General features: G+C 33.7%; 1 protein-coding gene and 2 long non-coding RNA genes across 3 annotated transcripts; 2 read left to right on the top strand and 1 right to left on the bottom strand.

The window, feature by feature from the left end:
* Nucleotides 1–13,412: 13,412 nt before the first annotated feature.
* Nucleotides 13,413–18,069, bottom strand: UNE10 (basic helix-loop-helix (bHLH) DNA-binding superfamily protein). The gene is made up of 5 exons (XM_078303937.1): nt 17,159–18,069; nt 16,913–17,026; nt 15,796–15,861; nt 15,080–15,454; nt 13,413–13,715 (listed from the first exon to the last, which is right to left on the bottom strand). Exons 1-5 carry the CDS (start codon nt 17,888–17,890, stop codon nt 13,626–13,628), a joined length of 1,377 nt encoding a protein of 458 aa, XP_078160063.1. The 5' UTR covers nt 17,891–18,069; the 3' UTR covers nt 13,413–13,625.
* On the top strand, nt 13,722–14,348 carry LOC144555553 (uncharacterized). The gene is made up of 2 exons (XR_013512057.1): nt 13,722–14,138; nt 14,175–14,348. It is a non-coding gene; the product is annotated as an uncharacterized LOC144555553 (long non-coding RNA).
* Nucleotides 18,070–18,129: 60 nt separating the features above from the next.
* LOC144555555 (uncharacterized) lies at nt 18,130–18,650 on the top strand. Its single transcript, XR_013512058.1, has 2 exons — nt 18,130–18,183; nt 18,441–18,650. It is a non-coding gene; the product is annotated as an uncharacterized LOC144555555 (long non-coding RNA).
* Nucleotides 18,651–19,368: the final 718 nt, after the last annotated feature.

Below are 19,368 nucleotides of genomic sequence, written 5' to 3'. Positions count from 1 at the left end.
ATACGTATATACGAAATTAGTGACGTGGGTGGTGAACAATAATTATACGATTAATTGTGTTAAGAGAGAGGAGCGATAGGTGTTATATAAATCATTTAATCAATATCGAACAAGTGGAGGGTTTATTTTGCAAAAAGACCACTTACAATGTTAGTTTGTAATAATCTAGAAGTCAATAATACAATAAGTTAATCATAAAGCTTTGTTCATGAATTGAATGTTTATTTATATATCATTTTGTTGCCTTGAGTATTATTGAAATTATGGATCATTTCGAGTTCATGACTGAAATTGTGAAACTCCATAATATAGATAATATATACTCTTAAAAGTCACTGACCAAGGTAATTAGAAGGAACACTAATTACCGCGATAAGGTTAGCATGTGGATTAAAAGATGGTTAAGTTTTACAAACCACCTGACACGAGATGTCATTTTAATCACATGGATACATGTTCTAGGAACATGGTATTTGACAGACCCCGAATGAAACATTAAATATAATTGTGTTCGTGTCATTTATGTTTTCATTCAGTGTCAAAGTTCTACAGTATGAGGTATTTATCGTTCCCACTAAGAAATATATATGAGTAAGTGTTATCTAACGCTGTCCGTAAAAAGCAGCCATAACGGTAGCATTTCCATATATATAACTTAGCTGAGGAAGTGATAGTCTGCCAAGAATACTATTTGTCCCTCGTATCTCTATACGAGCTATAGCATCACTGGGCCCCTTGATAGAGTTAGATTATCTGCATGCGGTATAATTACAAGAGTAATTATATTTGATAATCTACTCAAGATCAAGAAAAGATACAGTTAACAAGGATGACACATATCTACCTTAAAACTGATCTGATAGCTATGAGACAGAAGAACTGACACAGGTAAATTGTTTACTGGATCGTGATATTGTACAGTACAGCATCATCTGTGTAATTTGATGGTCATGATGTGTTGCCAGATGCCACCCATGACTAACAGAAGTTAAAACAGTTTTAACTCTGTTTACCAACATAACACAGATCCTATTGGGTCACACCATATAGGAGCTACTCGGAGAATCTTACTGATTAATTATAAATTGATTATAATTAATATTAAGATGGTTATAATTAATTATACATGATATAATTAAATTATAAATGTCATTTAGAATGACAAGCAGAAACAACGGTTAATTTATAAACGTACACGTTACGTTGTATTAAAGTTACCGAACAATAACCGAAAAGAAATATAATTGTACATGACAATTATATATATATGATTTGGAATTTTAATTGTTAATTATGGGCTTGAATTATGGATTTAAAAGCCCAAAATAATCAAAGCCTTAATTAAAATTAAAGGCCCAAAGTCAAAGCCCAAAATCAAAGCCCAACACTATTCATGCCTTAATGGGCCAAGGGTATTTTGGTCATTTTCACCCTATGCCGACTTCCCTTGTGTTGACATGTGTCATGTGAGGTGGCAAGGGTATTTTGGTCATTTCACATGATAAAAGGATGAGGTGTCAAGGGCTTTTGGTAAATAGATTTGTTTTGAGGGGTATTTTGGTCTTTTGCCAACCTCCTCAAAACTCTATAAATAGAGGGGTAGGGGTAGAGAGAAAGACTCACTAATTCACGTGTTAATCTGATTACTTCGTTAATCGGTTTTTCTCTCTTCCTTGATTTCGGTTATTTCGAGATTAGGAAATAATATATTTTGTGTAATCCTGCGGTTTAGCTTTTAAGCAAAACCGAGTTACTTCGGGACACAAATATATTTATTTCATCATTTTCTCGGTGAATAGTGTTTCTGCAGAATTCCGCGGTTTACGGTATTTCTGGCAGAAGAAGTAAATCGCTCTCCGGTTAGTCCTGGTGGATAACCAATAGAGGTATCACACGTGTGATACTGCGAGTCGATTCCATCCCTGGTGAGGCTCTGCTCGCTCGGTCTGCATTCCAACTGAGATTTGGAATCAAGGTATAAATTGTTATATTAATCTATTTAATTTGTAAATAGATTTAATGCTTTAGGAAATCAATTATGGAGTAGATCTGTAAATAGGATTAAACGAATCTTCTTGATTCATTTAATCCATAGCTTAAGTTAGATGTAAAAATTTTTGTTTTACTCTTTCCGCAGCTTAAGCTAATTAAATGGGTTTGAACCGTTCACGAAAACCCAACATTACAAGTGGGGGCCCTTGTCATTCTTTCCTCTTTCCCCTCCTTCCTTTCCTTTCCTGCGCCCCCATCCCTTCTCTCTTTTCCTTTGTTTCCGCCAAGAGAGAAAGACAACGAGAGAGTGAGAGAGAGACAACCCTAAACCCTCCCCCGGTGACCGTATTGCCCGAAAACGGAGATTTAGGAAGAGGAGCTCAAACCTCGCACATCCATCCGTTCCATTGGTAATTCCCCTTTCTATTTCTCTCTCATTTCTTGATTCCGTGTTTTTAGGGTTTCGGTGAAAACCCGTAGAATCGTACCAAACTGATTATTCCGTGCCTTTGTTGTTTCTATAGTGTAAATTAATTGATTCCGTGTTCCAAAGTACAACCAAATTTCCAATTTACGGATTTTCCCAAAAATTGATTAGGGTTTAAATTGTAAAAGTGCCAGAATTTAATAAATTGACCTATGTATAGATCCTAACGAGCACGGCTAGCGGGATTGACGAGCTTACCGAGTCGCGAGATCGCGGACCCTCTACGTGCCCTACGTAACCAGGTGCGGGGGTTCACGGGATCTTGTTTGGGGTTTATTCGTAGAACTAAATAACGGTGCATATTATTATATTTATGTTGATTGCTTGATTTAAATAAATTGTGCATAGCATGTTGAATCTCTGATTGAAAGCATTTGTTGCCGCATTGCATTAATTGTGATATTAGTGTAATTGAATTGTATAACTGTTATGATTCTCATGTTGGTACGGTTTATCGATTGTTGATCTGTCGTTTTGAATAAGTGAGTGGAACCACAGTATGACTTGGATTGATTGTGTGAAGTGAACAGTGTATCATAGTGGAAAGTCTAGCTAGTTACTAGACTTTCATCCAGGACCCTTATGCGCATCTGGAGAATGGCCCTAGTGAACCCAGTACCGGTTGGGTAAGGGAAGTGCAGTGTAATTTTAGGTAGAACTGTGGTTCAGTGATTCAGTGAAAGTGTCAGTGATTTCTTTTTGAGAAAAGTGATATTCTGTTGCATATTCGCGGAATATGCCCGTGTATATTTTAAGTGATGAATTGATGAGATTGTATGACTTGAAACCAGAAAATAGAACTGTTAAGCCGGAGGTGATCGATAGTTGATATCTGTACCTCATAACCAGACTTATATATATTATATCTGTGAAACCAAATCTTTCTGGAAATTCGTTGATTGATGTTGATGAGATGTGAATTGAAATCCGTTTGAATCTATTCCCGGTACATGTGCATTTATTATTATTGGTGAATAAATAAATAGATACCCTTTTGCTAGTGTATTTAGTTCTGGTGATGGATTTCTCACAAATCCAGTAGCCCTTTAAATTCCGCACTGAGAAAACGGATGACAGGTTTTTCTCACCCCCTCCCCTCGGGGAATTTTTCCCTTTGAATTGATATGTGTAGGTAAACGCGAGTGAAGTGGGACTCGGGCTCGACACGTGAGTATAGGCCGGACTAATAGGTTATGCCAAACCCTTTTATGCCCATTTTGAATGTGTAGTTGAACCCGTAGTCGGTTATTTTGATGTATAGGTTATTATCGAACCGTATTATGTTATAAAACCCTAACGGTATGTTTTAAATTGTTGTTATGACTTAAATGTTGAAATTGCATGTTAAATGTCATTAAAATTTCTAGTGAATGGGGAATAATTGTTTAATTATACGGGGATTTGATCGGGTTTGAAAACGGGGTGAAATTTCACGAAAATGGGCAAAGGAATGAAAAACAGTACCCTTATTGCGGACCGCAATAACCCTATTGCGGGCCGCAATGAGAGTAGACAGAGGGAAATTCGCAGATATAAAATCCAACCAGGTCATTGCGGGCCGCAATAAATTCATTGCGGGCCGCAATGAATGGAGGCAGAGGAGATTTGCAGAGGCTGGAAATTTTGGAATTTGTTGCGGGCCGCAACAGCCCTATTGCGGGCCGCAATGGGGTTCTGAAAAATGTTGTTTTGGGTATAACTTAGTCAAATTAAATCGGATTTGAATCAAACTTGTTTTAAATCAAGTCATATGATAATTTGATGGTATTTTCATTAAAATTTATGTGAAAAAGGACTAATCTGGGCCGTCGGTTAAAGGATTTTCATGCTATTTGACTTCTCCGAAATAAAACCTCAGACAACGCTCGCAGGGGGCTGCCGCCCCCCTGCCACCCCCCGCATACTCCTAGAATCAGGCCCACATACATAAACATAACAATATATATATATATATATATATATATAAATCCGCATGAAAATCCGCATATGCGGTATGCAGTGGTCTTCCGCATGCATGAACAAAACCGCATTTTAAAACACTGGCGAAAACTGCGCGACCCCCTGTTCCGGGGTGTGACAGCTATGGTACATTGCAATGCATAGGTATTTTTGTGCATTGGACCATAAATCACCAATTCAAAGTCCAAATGACCGATCCAAACCGCTCATCTTATTCTCCATATTAATATGTGGTTGGAGACCAAATTTTTCATTTTTTGGAATTTGTTTACTATTTATTAAGCCACTTTGAAAATCGCTGATCCAACGGTAGCAGTAAAATCAAAAGGCACCATTGGATCAGTGATTTTCAAAGTGGCTTAATAAATAGTAAAAAAGTTTCAAAAAATATAAAATTTGGTCTCCAAGCACATAATAATATGGAGAACAAGATGAACGGTTTGAATCGGTCATTTGAACTTTGAATCCGGTGATTTATGGTCCAATGCACAAAAATGCCTATGCATTGCAATGTACCATAGCCCATCTCTCTCTCTCTCTCTCTCTCTCTCTATATATATATATATATATATATATATATATAATGAAAAAAAATGTTATTCACCATTATAATAAGATATATATTACGAACTTTAATATTTTTTTATATTATTTTAATAAATATCCAATCTAATCCGTATCCGTATCCATATCTGTATCTGTCTTATATTCATTTTGTATCTGTAACACCTGGTAAATTTATATATTATTTTAGAAATTCTTGTAGACTTTTTTACAATAAATAAAAGTTGAAGGTTCAAAAGGTAAAAATGAAGACTAACGTGGCAATTTGTCCACGTGGCTCGCATGTATTACTCCCCTTTTTTTAACTTTTGACCATTAAATAAAAATCTCTCTCTTCTTCTCCATACAATCATTTCATGGAGAGAAAAAAATGAAAATCCGAAAGTTGAAAAAAAAGAGAAACGAGAGAAAAAATAGAAAAATAATAGAAATAAATAGATTTTGATATGGATTATGATATTTGATTTTGTGTTTGATTGGAATTCCGACTACGTCGCGTTGATTCTGAGCAATCGTTACAACTTGATTTGAATTTCTGAATTGATCGCTATTAGATAACTAGACTTTTCTATAATTTATGTTTTTGATTTAAATTGTTAAATTGGGTTTTAATTGGGTATTGAATTGGATAATTGAATTATGATAATATATTTAACTGAAATATAAGATCTAGATACTGAAATTGTTTTTAATGACTGGAATACTGGGAATCCCCTGTTTCAGGAATTCTAACTGGAATGGAACTGTTTTTATTGAAAACCTAGATCCAACTGATATTATCGGTTAAATATGCATACGTAATTTGATTTTTAATTATGTGCATCCAATTCTATTGAAATGGTTGTTTACTGATATTAAGCCAATTATAGAAAAGCTACGTCGTTAAATAATTGATTACTCGGCTTTGTAGATGACTCCGTATTATTTATGTTTTTTTGTTTTCTGTTGCGACATAGATTGATAGGACGACGGATGAATGCGAGAATGTCGTTCTGTCACGTCGCATGCCTAATCTGACCGCCGGAGCGTGATAGTATCCGTATCAAAAAATAATAAAAAATATATAAATATAGTTTTACCACTGTCCGCTCTGTTTTCACCCGCTACTTATGTGTGTACATAAGTACATTTGACGGTTCCAACATTTAACTAAAAATCAGGTGAGGTTAATATTCCGACAGAGACGTTGGCTATTTGCTATATTGATTAATGAAGGAATGAAAGACCTGTTACAAGGTTCAAGAAAAAGGCTTCATATTTATTTATTTATTACCGTGGCTTCATATTCTTTTCTGTTTCGGTGACTTCATGTATTTCTTCTGACCATAGATTTGTTATTTTATTCTTGATTGCATCGTTCGGCAACAAAAAATTAAGAGTGAAGGATTAAGAGTTTAAGCAGCGCTAACAAATCGATGTTCAGTTGTCTTAATCCGTGAATAAAAGCTAAGAAAGCTAAAGGAAGAGGTATAAATATCTTAAAGTCCGGACAGAGGATTAAGATCCGAGTAAAATGAAGCTTAAGGAGGTGTTCTTAATCCACGCTAAAAAACCGGTGTTCAGTAGAATTAAACAGCTAAGAAAACTAAAGAAAGCGGATTAACCGATTACGTCTTAAGGAGGCTTAATCATTTTTTGCCGAACGGTCCTGATGTTCTTCAGGTCAACAAGACTGACTTCTATTTCTGTGTTAAAATTGTAATTAGAGCATTAATTATAAATTTTGGATGACAAACTCATTTGCAATTTCGGAAATGTAGGATAACTTAATAAATATAATTATTTTCAAAACGTTATGTTCCCAAAAATATTTATATATGTTCGCTCATTCATCTCGGAAATTAATTTATGGAATGTATCAATATTTTTTACTTAATTTATGAATGCTAAAAGTGATCAAAATTAATGTCAAGTATTTTTATTCATACAATTATTAGTCCAACTTTTTTTCTAAAATATTATTTCCTTTTTTTACAGTTGAATGTTACAACCTTTCAATAAATATTATGAAAAATTACAATTGCCAGCAACCGAGCAACGTCACGACAAGAGCAGAGTCAGAAATCGTGATTGAATGGGACACAATTTTAAAATAAGATATAATTTTGTTTATATAACAAGCATATTTGGATAGTTTTGAATTATTTTGGCTAGAAGGTGACAGGTGTCACCTTCTGAACTCATATGATTCTGATACTCTGCATCACCATCTCTAAATTAAAATTCCAACAACACATGTAGAAGAAATTTATCTAAGACACCACAAATTTGCTACCTCTTGCTACAATTTTTCAAAAATTGATACAACATAAGTCTATATTAGGTATTTTGATAGGACGAGACAAAATTTTAAAGTAAAAGATAATTTTATATGATTTTAAACAATAAGAATATTTATATAATTTTCTAAAGAAAATGTACTAACAGAAACATTATATTTTAATAAAAAAAATGAAGAAGAAACCTTAATGATTATCTATAAAAAAAAATATTTGTTCTCTCTTTCTAAGTTTAATGATTATCTATTAAGAGTACAACTAGAGTGTTCTTAAGTTCACCAAATCTTTTGGTGAACTCAACTCTAAAATCTATCGAATTGACTTCAAACGATAAATTCAAATAGTTAAAATTCTTCTACCTTATGAGTGATGCGTTTACATGTGAAAATTTAAAGTTTCGAATTAATTTAGTGTGAAGTCAAGTGATCAAAATTAGAAGGTTAATAAATTAATTTTCATACATTCATTTTTTGGACGCTTTTTGACCACTTGACTATACAAAATTAATTTAAAATTTTAAAAAATTTGTATATAGATGCATCACTCATAAGATAAAAGAATTTCAACAGTTTGAATTCATCGTTTGAAGTCAATCTGATAAATTTTAGAGTTGAGTTCACAAAAGAAATGATCTTAAGAACACTCTATTTCTACTCATCAATTAATCCCCAAATGAAATGATTTTCAATTACGGGCTTTATACTATTGGGCCAACTCAAGAAGCCCACTTGGTAAAAATATTTATATACATTTCAAACAATTAGTTATATGCAATTATGAACAGTACCTACAAAAGTAAAGAGTCCTTGATATTTGTACTTAGACAAGCTTATTTAGTTTTGTTAAGCTTTGTTAATTGGATTAAATATTCTCTTTGAGATTGGTGTTTTTCCTCTTTGGAATGTCTAGTGCATTTCTAGACCAAGCTATCTATATTGTCAGTCTCTTCCATTTTCTTTTTAAAGTTGGAAATCAAATCATCAAATTATTTTCGTGTTCATAAAAATAAAACATTCATCTAGATTTTCAAACATACAGCCAGGGGTGGACCAAGTGGAGCCATGTGCCCTCCTTGATTTTGGAAGTTATGAAGATCTATAGATCCTAACTAACTTTGTTTCTCTCTGAAAATTTTTTTTTGCCATCTCTGAAATTCTACTATGTAACTTTGGGTTAAATTTTGGATTAAAATTAGAATAAATTTTTTGAATTCGGATTGATAGTTAGAATTAAAAAAATCAAAGCATTAGAAATTACAAGTTTACAAGTTAGAGTAGAGTATTATTTTTATTTAGTTCCTGATTAGCTAATGAATTTGAAAATGATACTTTGCTTTTCTTTTTTGTCGCTCCTGCATGCAACCTTGATCTAGACTGATTGTCTGCCCATTGTATTTTTGGTGAATTGTCGTTTGAGTCTCCAACTAGGTTTACCATTTTTTATTGTCAAATGGAGTAGTTGATGTTATCAACTTGCTCATTAATGTCAGTTCATGATAGACATACAGACGAAGTTTCAAATTTTTATTATTTTTTATTGATGTTCATCTCTAGGGGATATGTTGACCTTTTTGAAAAACGCAAGCTTTATTAGACCAGAAAAATGGTAAAAGGAAAGAAAAGAAGAATGGGACTTGCTGACTATATATATTTTGGTCTAATAAAGTTGCCGTTTGCTCTCAAATTTGTCAGTTCTTCTATTGAAATATTTTTATTTTATTATTATAATTAATGTTTATATGATGATAAGTCAAAATGCTATAATCCCAATTGCTTGACCTGATACGATCAAATCTTCAAACTTCGGTAGTGTTCAGCACACTTTCTTTAGATATCTTTAGAAGACTAAGGAGTCTTAAGTTGCCAAACACTTGCTCCTTTGTAAAGCTTCCTTTTATTTATATTTTTAAGCTTGTCTAAACTTTTAAGGAGTCACTCTATATGACTTAACTTTTTGTTGACGAACACCTCTTCCTTAACAGAGTTTAAAACTTAATTCTAGTAACTTTGCCGAACAAATTTAAGCGACATTTAGATTTGGTAAGCTGCTTTGATGTAAGATGTAATAATTAGGCTCTTTTTAATAAGAAATATTGGTTTTTTATCTTCTCCACCTCAAATGTGCACTCGTCTCATATTTTATTTGAATTTTAAATCTTAAATTTTTCATACATAAAACATTATTTTTGTTACTGAATAAAACACTGGATTTTACCTTACTCACGTTTTGTCGTCTTCTTTCTTCCAAAAATGTCGAAATTGCTCACGTCCCTAGTGTCTTTCACACTAGCAATTCCTTTCCTTCCACCGTTTCCTCAACGACAAGCTTGAATTATCTTGTCGTCAACGAGAACGACTTCCTTTGCTATTTTTTTAGATGAAATATGTGAACAATTATAGGACCTGTTAGGCTGTGTTACTGTTCTCGTGGTAAAAAAAATTCAGTTGACGGGAACAGTAAAAAGCAGTTCAAATTTTCATTTTTCCTATGCCCACACCCATTCCCATCGGTGCGCCGAACAGGGCCATAGTGTTTAGTATAAACATTTTTGTAAAGGAACTATAGAAAAATTTAGTAAGAAAGCAATGTGTCTAGAATTGAGTGTGAATACAAGATTTTTTTTTTTTTGAGAAATTTAGATATATACCCATCATAACTTCATTAATTAGATATTTACCCATCAAAATCTTAAAATTAGTTATTTCTCCATCCAAACTCACTCAATTTATTAATATTCCCATTTGATGATTTAACTCATTTAAAATGTTGATTGATATTAATAAAAATACAAATTGACATTTTTGTCCTTAGCTTCAAACCTGTGTCGTCCCCTCGTCTTTCCTGGGCTGATTATCCACCCTTTCATTTCTTTTTGTGCTTCCACCTTTCTTTTTCCTCTTATCCTGCACCTCTCACCTCTAATTCTACTCCTTTAAAAAAAATGTTGGCAGGAGCTTCCCAAACTATATATTGTAAATGAAAAATGTAAATTGCAAATGCATAGCCTCATGATCTCGGACACAACATAATTCAGAAATAGAAAAATGGAAAAAAAAAAAAAAAAAAAAAACTTGGCTGCCTCCCAACTGAAATTATAAAGCACCTTCTAAAACTTAAAAATTACAACTTACACTCTGAGTTAAAAAAAAAAACATCTCTACCCAACTGCTGTACCATTATAAAAAAAAAAAACTCGCTCAGCTTCTCATGCACACCCCCAAGAACTTCTCCTTAGCAGATTGTTATACAATTATGAAAGCCCTTCCATCCCCTGTATTGTTGAAAATAAAGAAGAATATCAAAACAATTGATCTCAGACGCTCATCATAGATCAAAGGTTTAATATTAGGAAAAATAGAAAATAGGCTTTTATGGTAATAAAATAAACGGTAACATGTACCGTATACCATAAATGGTAAAATAGTACAAACTTAGAGAATGTTTTGTATAAATAGATGTAGGAACTTGTAATATAAAATAACTCAAAAGGTTCAATATAGAAATACTCCTCAGAAATCATAAAATCAACATGTATGCATCCACCTTATAGATAAAGCACAATCAGTCAGAAGCTCTGTTACTCAGCCATGTTTGAAACATAATTAAGTCATGCGACACCAATCATTAATACAAACCAAATATAGTGGGATTTATAAATTGATATTAAATCTAACCCAAATGAGTATCAAATTTAAGAGATCAACTTTTACGTACATTCCATATTAATCCCCTACAAACAAATTTAGTCTTTGATGAAGAAATAAGTCAGAGCCGCTACAATAGATTAAGGATAAGTCTTTGATACTTTCCTCCATTTTTTCTGGATCACTGATCCATAAAACAAAAGAGGAAAGTTGGCTTTCTGAATGCCGATTGGATAAATTTTTTTTTTTAAACTTGGTAGTAGCTACCAAGGTTCGTGAGGGGGAATCGAACTCTCGACCTTTGGGTACAACAACTCTAGGACATTTTTCTAGCCAATTGTGCTACCTCCCATTTCTCAAATAATTTTTTTACGGTCCACGAGACATCTGGTTTATAGCAAGACTTGGAGGAGCATCTGACATAGACTGTTGTTTTAGAAGTTGAAAGAGAGTAGGAAGGCACAAAAGAGATGCAGGGCAAGAGAAGAAGAGAAGAAGGGGTACTAGCAAAAATGAAAGATCAACAGAGGGAAGAAGGCAAAGGACAAAAATGTCATTTTATATTTTTGTTAATATTAATCTATATTTTAAATGAGTTAAATCATTATCTGGGGATATTAATAAATTAAGTTTGGATGGGGAAATAACTAATTTTAAAATTTTGATGGGTAAATATCTAATGAGGAGGGTTCAAATGCACCCAAATCTTAGTATATACACACTATTCAAATATATATTTAGTATAAGCATTTAAAAAAAAAAAGGGTAAAGGCATTTAGGCTGAGATGACACAGCAAAGTCGGATCATAAAAATGTGGACTTTTTTAATTGACAGTTTATATGGCACTTTCTCACAGCCCATACGATAAATCTTTCCCTTGGTGTCACTTATTTATTTATTTATCGCTTTTATTCTTTGCTAAACTTGGGCCTATTAAGAAAGTGCCATAAAATATAAACTGGGGGAGTTGGGTCATAAATGGGCCTAGGTGCATTCTAACACTGATGGGCCTTTAAAGGCCCAAAAAGAGTTATCCAGTACAAGTATAGAGTGTGGCTACGGACCTACGGTATACAGTATATGTGCATATTACATATCAACCCATGTTATAAATCAATAATACATATTTTTATATTTCTCTATAAAAAAAAATTTATATGATTAATCGTGTTATAATTTTTATATAATTATTTTTTGTTAAATTCAAACAATCAAAAACCGTGTATTAAAGACCGATTGCAACATGCATGAATTTGGAGTTCTTTGCAAAAGGACAATTCTGTTTTCAATTCCAACGTGACACCTAATGTGAATATGTGATATGTATGAATTTTTTTTTTTTTTTAAAAAGATATGTATGAATTAAATCCTTTGCAAAAGGACATAACGTCACTTTACTCTTTACAAAAGGACAATTCTTCGCTTTACTCCTTTGGGTCTCGCAAAGACAGCAAAGAAGATATATATTAATGTGATAAATTTTAGTTCTATGATCCGGCGTGAAAACGGTATTGATAATATCTGATATGTATTCAGTTTGTATTTGAAAATTTAAATGTTGATATCTGATATTTAAATATATGTGTGATTAAGAATACTAATATAATTTTACGTTTCAATTAATCCGAATAGTAGATATATATTATGAAAATTTTATGTTATTCTAGATAAATATTATGAATTTTAATATTTTTTAATAATTTTTTTATATTGTTTTAATAAATATCTGATCTGATTTGATCCATATCCGTTCTGTATTCGAAATTTTTTTAAAAATATATATAAATATGATTTTACCACTACTCTCTCCGTTTTCACCCCTGGGCCCGCTGGGCTTCAATTTTTTTTTATATTTTCTCAGATTCAGAAAGACAAGCAGAGTATAAGAGATTTCAAAATTTGAGCGGACTAATAATAATTTACGGCGCTCATAATATTTTGTGGAAGTTAAAGCTTGACAATGTTCATAAAATATTTTATTGTTATCATTCTTTTTCATAAATGATATTTTATGATGCTGATAATCATGCTTACATATCAAATTGAAATTGAGTGCATTAAAATAAAAGATGAAAAAAAATTGAAAAAAAATGAAAAATATGGTCAAAAAATGATAACAAACGAATTTATTAAAACAATTCGTAAAACTTCAAAAAAAAAATTACCGCTTAATTTTATACTAAATAAATTTGAAAATTTAAAAAAAATTACATATAACTACTCGTGAAGTAGATCGATTTTTATAGTTTTGATTTATTATTTAAAACCAATCTGAAAGATTTTAGAGTTACGTTCACAAAACCTTTTAAATGAGCATAGTGCATGCTAGCTTTACTCATATCAAAAATTACTTTACTGTATTTTTTTTTATAAATTACCATTACAAAATTTTAATTTATTTTGAAACAAAAATATTATTATTATTGGAGCAAAATTCGAGTAACAATCCTAATAAAATAAGTACCTCAAGCAAAACTCAGCAAAAATAACTAACTGTACAGTTTACCATATCTATATTGTCCAGAGGATAAGATAAAAGGTGATAACAACTAATTCAACCTAAATATACAAATTAAAGGACTGCTGAGATTGGAGAAGTCCTAGCCAGGTTCTGCAAATGTTGTTGAAACTTTAAATACCAAAAAGAAATTTTAAGAAAACGAACTTATGAAATAGCATGTGAACCATTCATGATTCAACTAAGGCTTGGAATTAGGAGTCTGGTTCTGCTGGTACATTTGCTGGTACAGAGCAGCTATCCTGCTGTATGCATCCATGCTCACTGATTGCTGAAAAATTCATATAAAACTAATTCATTTTATAAAAAGAAATCAATTAATGTAAGCCATGGAAGCCATACAACCAGATTTTAATTGAAATATCTAAAATCTAGTGAATAGAAGCAGAGCTCTAATGGAAACCATAAACTCCAAAGGAAATATCAAATGTTAGAAAGCGACATCATACAAATTGTCTGCATCTAACATGTTTCTTATCAAGGAATATTCTCTTGAACATTTCCTTCTTCTCGTGGTAGTAATTAATGAACTCGAGCAAATAATTATTTACACTGGAAATGGTGTACTTCAGTTTTGTTACCCAAATTTTACAGACAATTTGTAATTTGTCATATTAACCAACACACTTTGCCATTAAATTTATATATGTACAAGTATATAATTATTGTGGCATGCACTCAGATGGAGTAATTGGTCCCTAAAAATTTATTTCGTCAATTTGATAATGAGCAATTCAGCCCATAAAATAAAAAATAAACGCAAATAAAACAATGAAGAGAGGAGAATAGGAGAGAAAGAGATCCTATATATATAACCACAATATCGCTCGGACGGTTATCTTAGGCTGACAGCCTGACACCAATGCAAATCCTCTTTGTTTGTTAATATATATATATATATATATATATAGAGGTGGGCTACGGTGAGTTGCGAAGTAAAACGCATTTCTACTTCACGCCGTATTTTTATTTTGAAAGTCCAAACGACCGATCCGAACCGTTAGATATTTAATCCATATTGAAATATGCTTGGAGACCAAATTTTACATTTTTTTGAATTTTTTTACTATTTATTAAGCATTTTTGAAAATTGCTGTTTTGCTGTGAACAGTAAAAAACAGTAAAATTTTCTGGACCATCAGATCAGCGACTTTCAAAATTGCTTAATAAATAGTAAAATCCAAAAAATATAAAATTTGGTCTCCAACCACATTTCAATATGAAGAACAAGATGAACGGTTCGGATCGACGTTTTGAACTTTAAAATCGCAAAATATGAGCATAAAGTAAAATAGTCGCTTTACTTCGTAACTCACCGTAGCCTAGCTCTATATATATATATATATATATATATAAATCAGTGTTTTTCATTAAATAAAAAATTCAGAAAAACACTAATTTTGAAAAATTCTAAAAAATTAGTAAAAAATTACCAAAAAAATGTAAAATTTGGTCTCCAAACATATTTCAATATGAAGAACATGTTGAGAAGTTTGAATTGATTATTTGAACTTTGAAACTAGAGATATGAACACAAATTAAAACAATCACTTTAATTTGCAAAGCATGATAGTCTATCTATATATATATATATATATATATAAAGATGAGAGTAAGAGAGGCAGGAGCAAAAACCTGAGCAGCTTGGCAAGCAAAAAATGTAGAAAAAGGGTCTGTCATGGCATTCCCTCCGGCTTGTTTCAGCTGATCACTAGTGCCACCCCATCCGGCCGTAGTGAAAGGGACAAAAGGCGATGGATGGAGGAGTGGCGGCGTTGGCATGCCCGAGTACCCAGACGGTTGGCCCATGGAGCCGAGATTCACCATGGGGGGGCCCACGCCCATTCCCATCTGGGCCATTTGGGCCATCTGCGCCATGTTGGCCATCATTGACATCTGAAGCGGTGGCATTGCGGCCATTGGCATCATCATCCTGCTCATCATGTTCAATTGCGCTTGTAGCTGTTTTAGGTAGTCTATTACCTCGTCAAGCATCGATGCTTTGTCCGTCTTTGCTCAAGTTAAAACAGTTACAACAGATTTAATTAGTTTTATTCCACGGAATCAAATCCGCTACTATCCTCTTTCTGTGAACAGTAACCCTACTATCTCTACTTTTCCGAATCCAACCGTTCAATTTTTTTTGGGAATGAATCTCAAAGTAACTTTTTTCAGAACTTTTCTATGCACGCATCTCGAAACAATTCAATGACTGAATTTGAAAAAGCAATGATAGCAAGAACACTGTTCATGCACAAGAATAACAGCAGATTTTGATCCTTATTCCACGAGGGATCTATATATATATATATATGAAGAGTGAATTAATTATGATGTTGAGTGACACTTACCTTGCTCGAGTTCGGAACAAGCCTCTGTAGAGTTTTCATCTTTTGGTTGATCCTATCTCTTCTTTTCTGCACATTAATGGTTTCCTTTGTTAACATGTTATCTTAAACTGAAATCTTTGGAACAAAAATATGGGTTCCTTATATAAGATCAGAACAACTTTATTAATTTGATAAATTATTATAATATGACTGAAAATCCACTTGATTTAAGGTTTAAAGGTTTTAACTAAGTTACCAATAGTTGGTAATTTAAGTTATTAAAAAAAATTCCTCATTGCTCCAGCAAACATGTCGTACCACCAAATGTACCAGTTGCATAATGGAGACATGCAACAAAGAGAAATAGGCCAATTATGTCCTGGCTCTTATTAGTATCATGATATGCATGAATTGTAGTTGAGATTTGAATTCCAGTTTAGAATGGTCCCTAATGTTATCCTTTTGGAAGCACTTAAGATCCAGATCCAGCCAATGATTGCAATAGATGAGAATACATCCAATTATTGGGAGAAAAGTTCAGGCAACTGATGCAAAATTGGTACAAAATTAGCTAACAACAATTTATCTGTTGTGCTGTTTCAATCCAACAAGAAGCCTGAAGGACCACAACTGATGTAACAAACTGATTCTAAGGCAGATATCTAACAAAGACAATCAAAGAAAACAAAAAATATATATATAATAAAATAAAATAAAATGTTGCAACACTTGATTGAGGCTATGGTAATATGCATATTACTGATTGATCCTTGTTTGGATCTATAATTTCATTGTAAAAGTTCAAACAGAGTATCCAACCCTTTAAATATGATCTCAAAATGTACTTCAGTCCAAATTAATTTACATATTTTAGAATTCTTTTTGGCTATTTTTTTAAATAAACTTGATCAAAAAATTCTGAACCATTGATCGGTATACCTATCCAAAAAAAAATTTAGTAAAAAAATTCATATAAATGTAAAATTTAATATCCAAGAATATTGTTCATACAAATATCACGTTTAATGGTTTGTATTGACTGTTCGCACTTAAAAAATAGAGATATGAATTCAAATTAAAAACAAGTCAATCTGTAATATGCATATTAGCATAGCCTCACTCAGTAACACTTTCTTACACGTTCAGATTCATTGTGTGTGGCTGCTGCTCTACTTCTCTTTGTTGAATTTGAAGCTCTTCCAATCTCCACTTTTGGCGCCAAGTTTTCTTCCTCATCACAAACCCCATCTCTCTACAGAAATCATTAATTATAGCTAGATTGACAATCATTAGCTGTTAACAAAAACATTCAACATATTTAATAACAAATTGTGCAAAGCATAATGACACCATATATAAAATTTTGATCAGATAGATCAATTGCCTTAGATCTCAGGCTTTGACAAATGGACTCATTTGCATCTCCACCACCGGTACTAGCATTCTCTGTCTCGGGCGAACCACCCCCTTCACCATCCCCTGGTGACAGTGAAGTTGAGTTATTAGTCGTGGCCGTAAACCCCATATCTTCTCCAACACCGGCACCACCGCATGTATCCAGTGTCACTAATGTGCTCTCTCCTCTACCCGGCGCAGCACTCCCTTGACTAGCGCAAACCCTACCATCCTCTCCCACAACCCGTGCCCGTTTCCTCCCTGCCATCACCGGCTCAACTACTTCCTCTCTTGTGCATGGTACCAGCATGTCAACTGCCGCCTGTGCGGCTTGCACCGTGCTGGTCCATGGCATGAAATTTGTAATAGGCAGCGGAACCGGGGGTAACATATGACTGCGTGTTGCTTCGTTCACCACCTCCTCTAACGTCCCACCTCCCGTCATCTGTTGCTTAGGCCAAGGGATGCCAGTTGAAGAAGGAACCATCGCAGTTGGAGTTGTGACGGTGGTAGGGTACTTAGGCATGGCCTTGATAATACGTGGCGCACCAAGTCCATGAGATGAAATGTTCCCGTTCTCCCACGTTAGTTCAGCCACCTCAAAGTCCTGCATCGGGACGGCTGGCCCCGGTGACAGGTTGGGTTGAGATTGGAAATCGAGACGCGGTTGTGGTGGCGGGTTCAGGTCATCCAAGTCCCAACTTGGCACACACTGGTTCATCTCTTTAATAAGATACCCGTCTACTTAATTGGTGTAACAAAAACGAATGGTTATAATTACTAGAGTAATAGAGAAGACATGTGGTTAAGATACAGATTCAAGGTTTGTGGTGATAATTAAGAGGGAAGAGATGATAAAGGTGGGAAGGGATGAAAGAGAGAGAGAGAGGGACGGGAAGAGAGGGGGGGAGTGCAGAGGTGGAGGTGGGGAATGGGGAATGGGGGATTAATTTGACAGAAGGGGCACGTAGACTGCATCGACGCCACATGTCGGAAAGATAGCGAGTGGAGGAGGTGAATTTCATTTTTTTTTTTTAATCAATGAGAGCAGTTATATATATGTGGTATATTGTTGAAACATTTTCCCTTTTCCCCGGGCAAAAACATGGGGCGAAACAGGGGGGTAACATGAGATGAAATAGTTGGGATCTTTCTCTTTCTTTCCCACTTGCATGCTTGTGAGGTTATAAATATATGCCGGGATGTTTGTTTCTTTCTTCCTTTCTTTTTGATTCAGTAATATATGAATACCTTGCTATTATTGTTGTAAGGAGGAGGTGGCTTGCGCGGGAAGCGGTTGGAACTTGGAATAGCGGTGCATTACGGAGTTACCTGTTACTATATATGATATATATCTTTCTTTTTCTTTTTTTCTTTTTTTCTTTTTTTTTGTTAAGGTAGGCCCAGTTCAGGCCTTAATATTGTTCCTAATTTAATTCCGGAGTTACTGATATGAGCCCTAGGTTGGGACTTAAAGCCCAGATGTTGCTTTTGTTTTTAGCCTTGTAGAACCGGTTAATTACTAAGTTGTAACTAGATATGCAGATACGTTACGTGACGTGACGTGTGGTATCGTGTTATACTATGACTAGTTATTATAATTTAGGTCGTGTGTTTTGATGTTATATTGTGATTAAGTAAGATTTTTATGTACTCTAATTAAATTTAGAGAAACAGATATATTGTGACCACACATGTCGCATTTAAATATCATTAGTCACGTTTAACTTTGTTTTTCGTAATTTAAGTTATTATTTAAAAATTCACCATTCGATCAAGATCTAACAGTCCTAATCACACGTGACTCTCGTGAGATATCGTGACAGTTTGTGTGACGTGTCAAGTCGTGTCAATTTTCTAAGTAATGATCACGGTACGTAACCAGCACACGTACTATGTCGTAGCGTATCTGAGTTATCCTAAAAATTCACCATTCGATCAAAATCTAATGATCCTGATCACATGTGACTCATGAGATGTCGTAACCAGATCAGTTTCTGTAACGTGTCGTACCGTATTAATTTTTTAAGTAATGATCATGCATGTCACATAATGATCACGGTACGTAACCAGCGTACATACTATGTCGTAGAGTATCGAGTTACCACGTGATTTTTTACAATCCTGATCGCAACCTTTTGAGTTTTGACAGCTTGATTTTGTTTATTGTCCGAGTCCGAATCCTCTGCATTACCTCAC

The sequence above is a fragment of the Carex rostrata genome, chromosome 6 (assembly GCF_964058835.1).
Source record: "Carex rostrata chromosome 6, lpCarRost1.2, whole genome shotgun sequence".
Taxonomy (NCBI): Eukaryota; Viridiplantae; Streptophyta; class Magnoliopsida; order Poales; family Cyperaceae; genus Carex; species Carex rostrata.
Note: the sequence above shows the minus strand (reverse complement) of the source record. Positions and strands in the feature narration are given on the sequence as shown.

What these genes read in the sequence shown, in the direction of transcription:
- UNE10 (XM_078303937.1), bottom strand. Translation starts at nt 17,890, where the DNA reads ATGAACCAGTGTGTGCCAAGTTGGGACTTGGATGACCTGAACCCGCCA. An exon ending in GTCAAAGCCTGAGATCTAAG is followed by an intron (nt 17,027 to 17,158) that starts GCAATTGATCTA and finishes TGATTTCTGTAG; the next exon opens with AGAGATGGGGTTTGTGATGA. An exon ending in CACACAATGAATCTGAACGT is followed by an intron (nt 15,862 to 16,912) that starts GTAAGAAAGTGT and finishes ATTAATGTGCAG; the next exon opens with AAAAGAAGAGATAGGATCAA.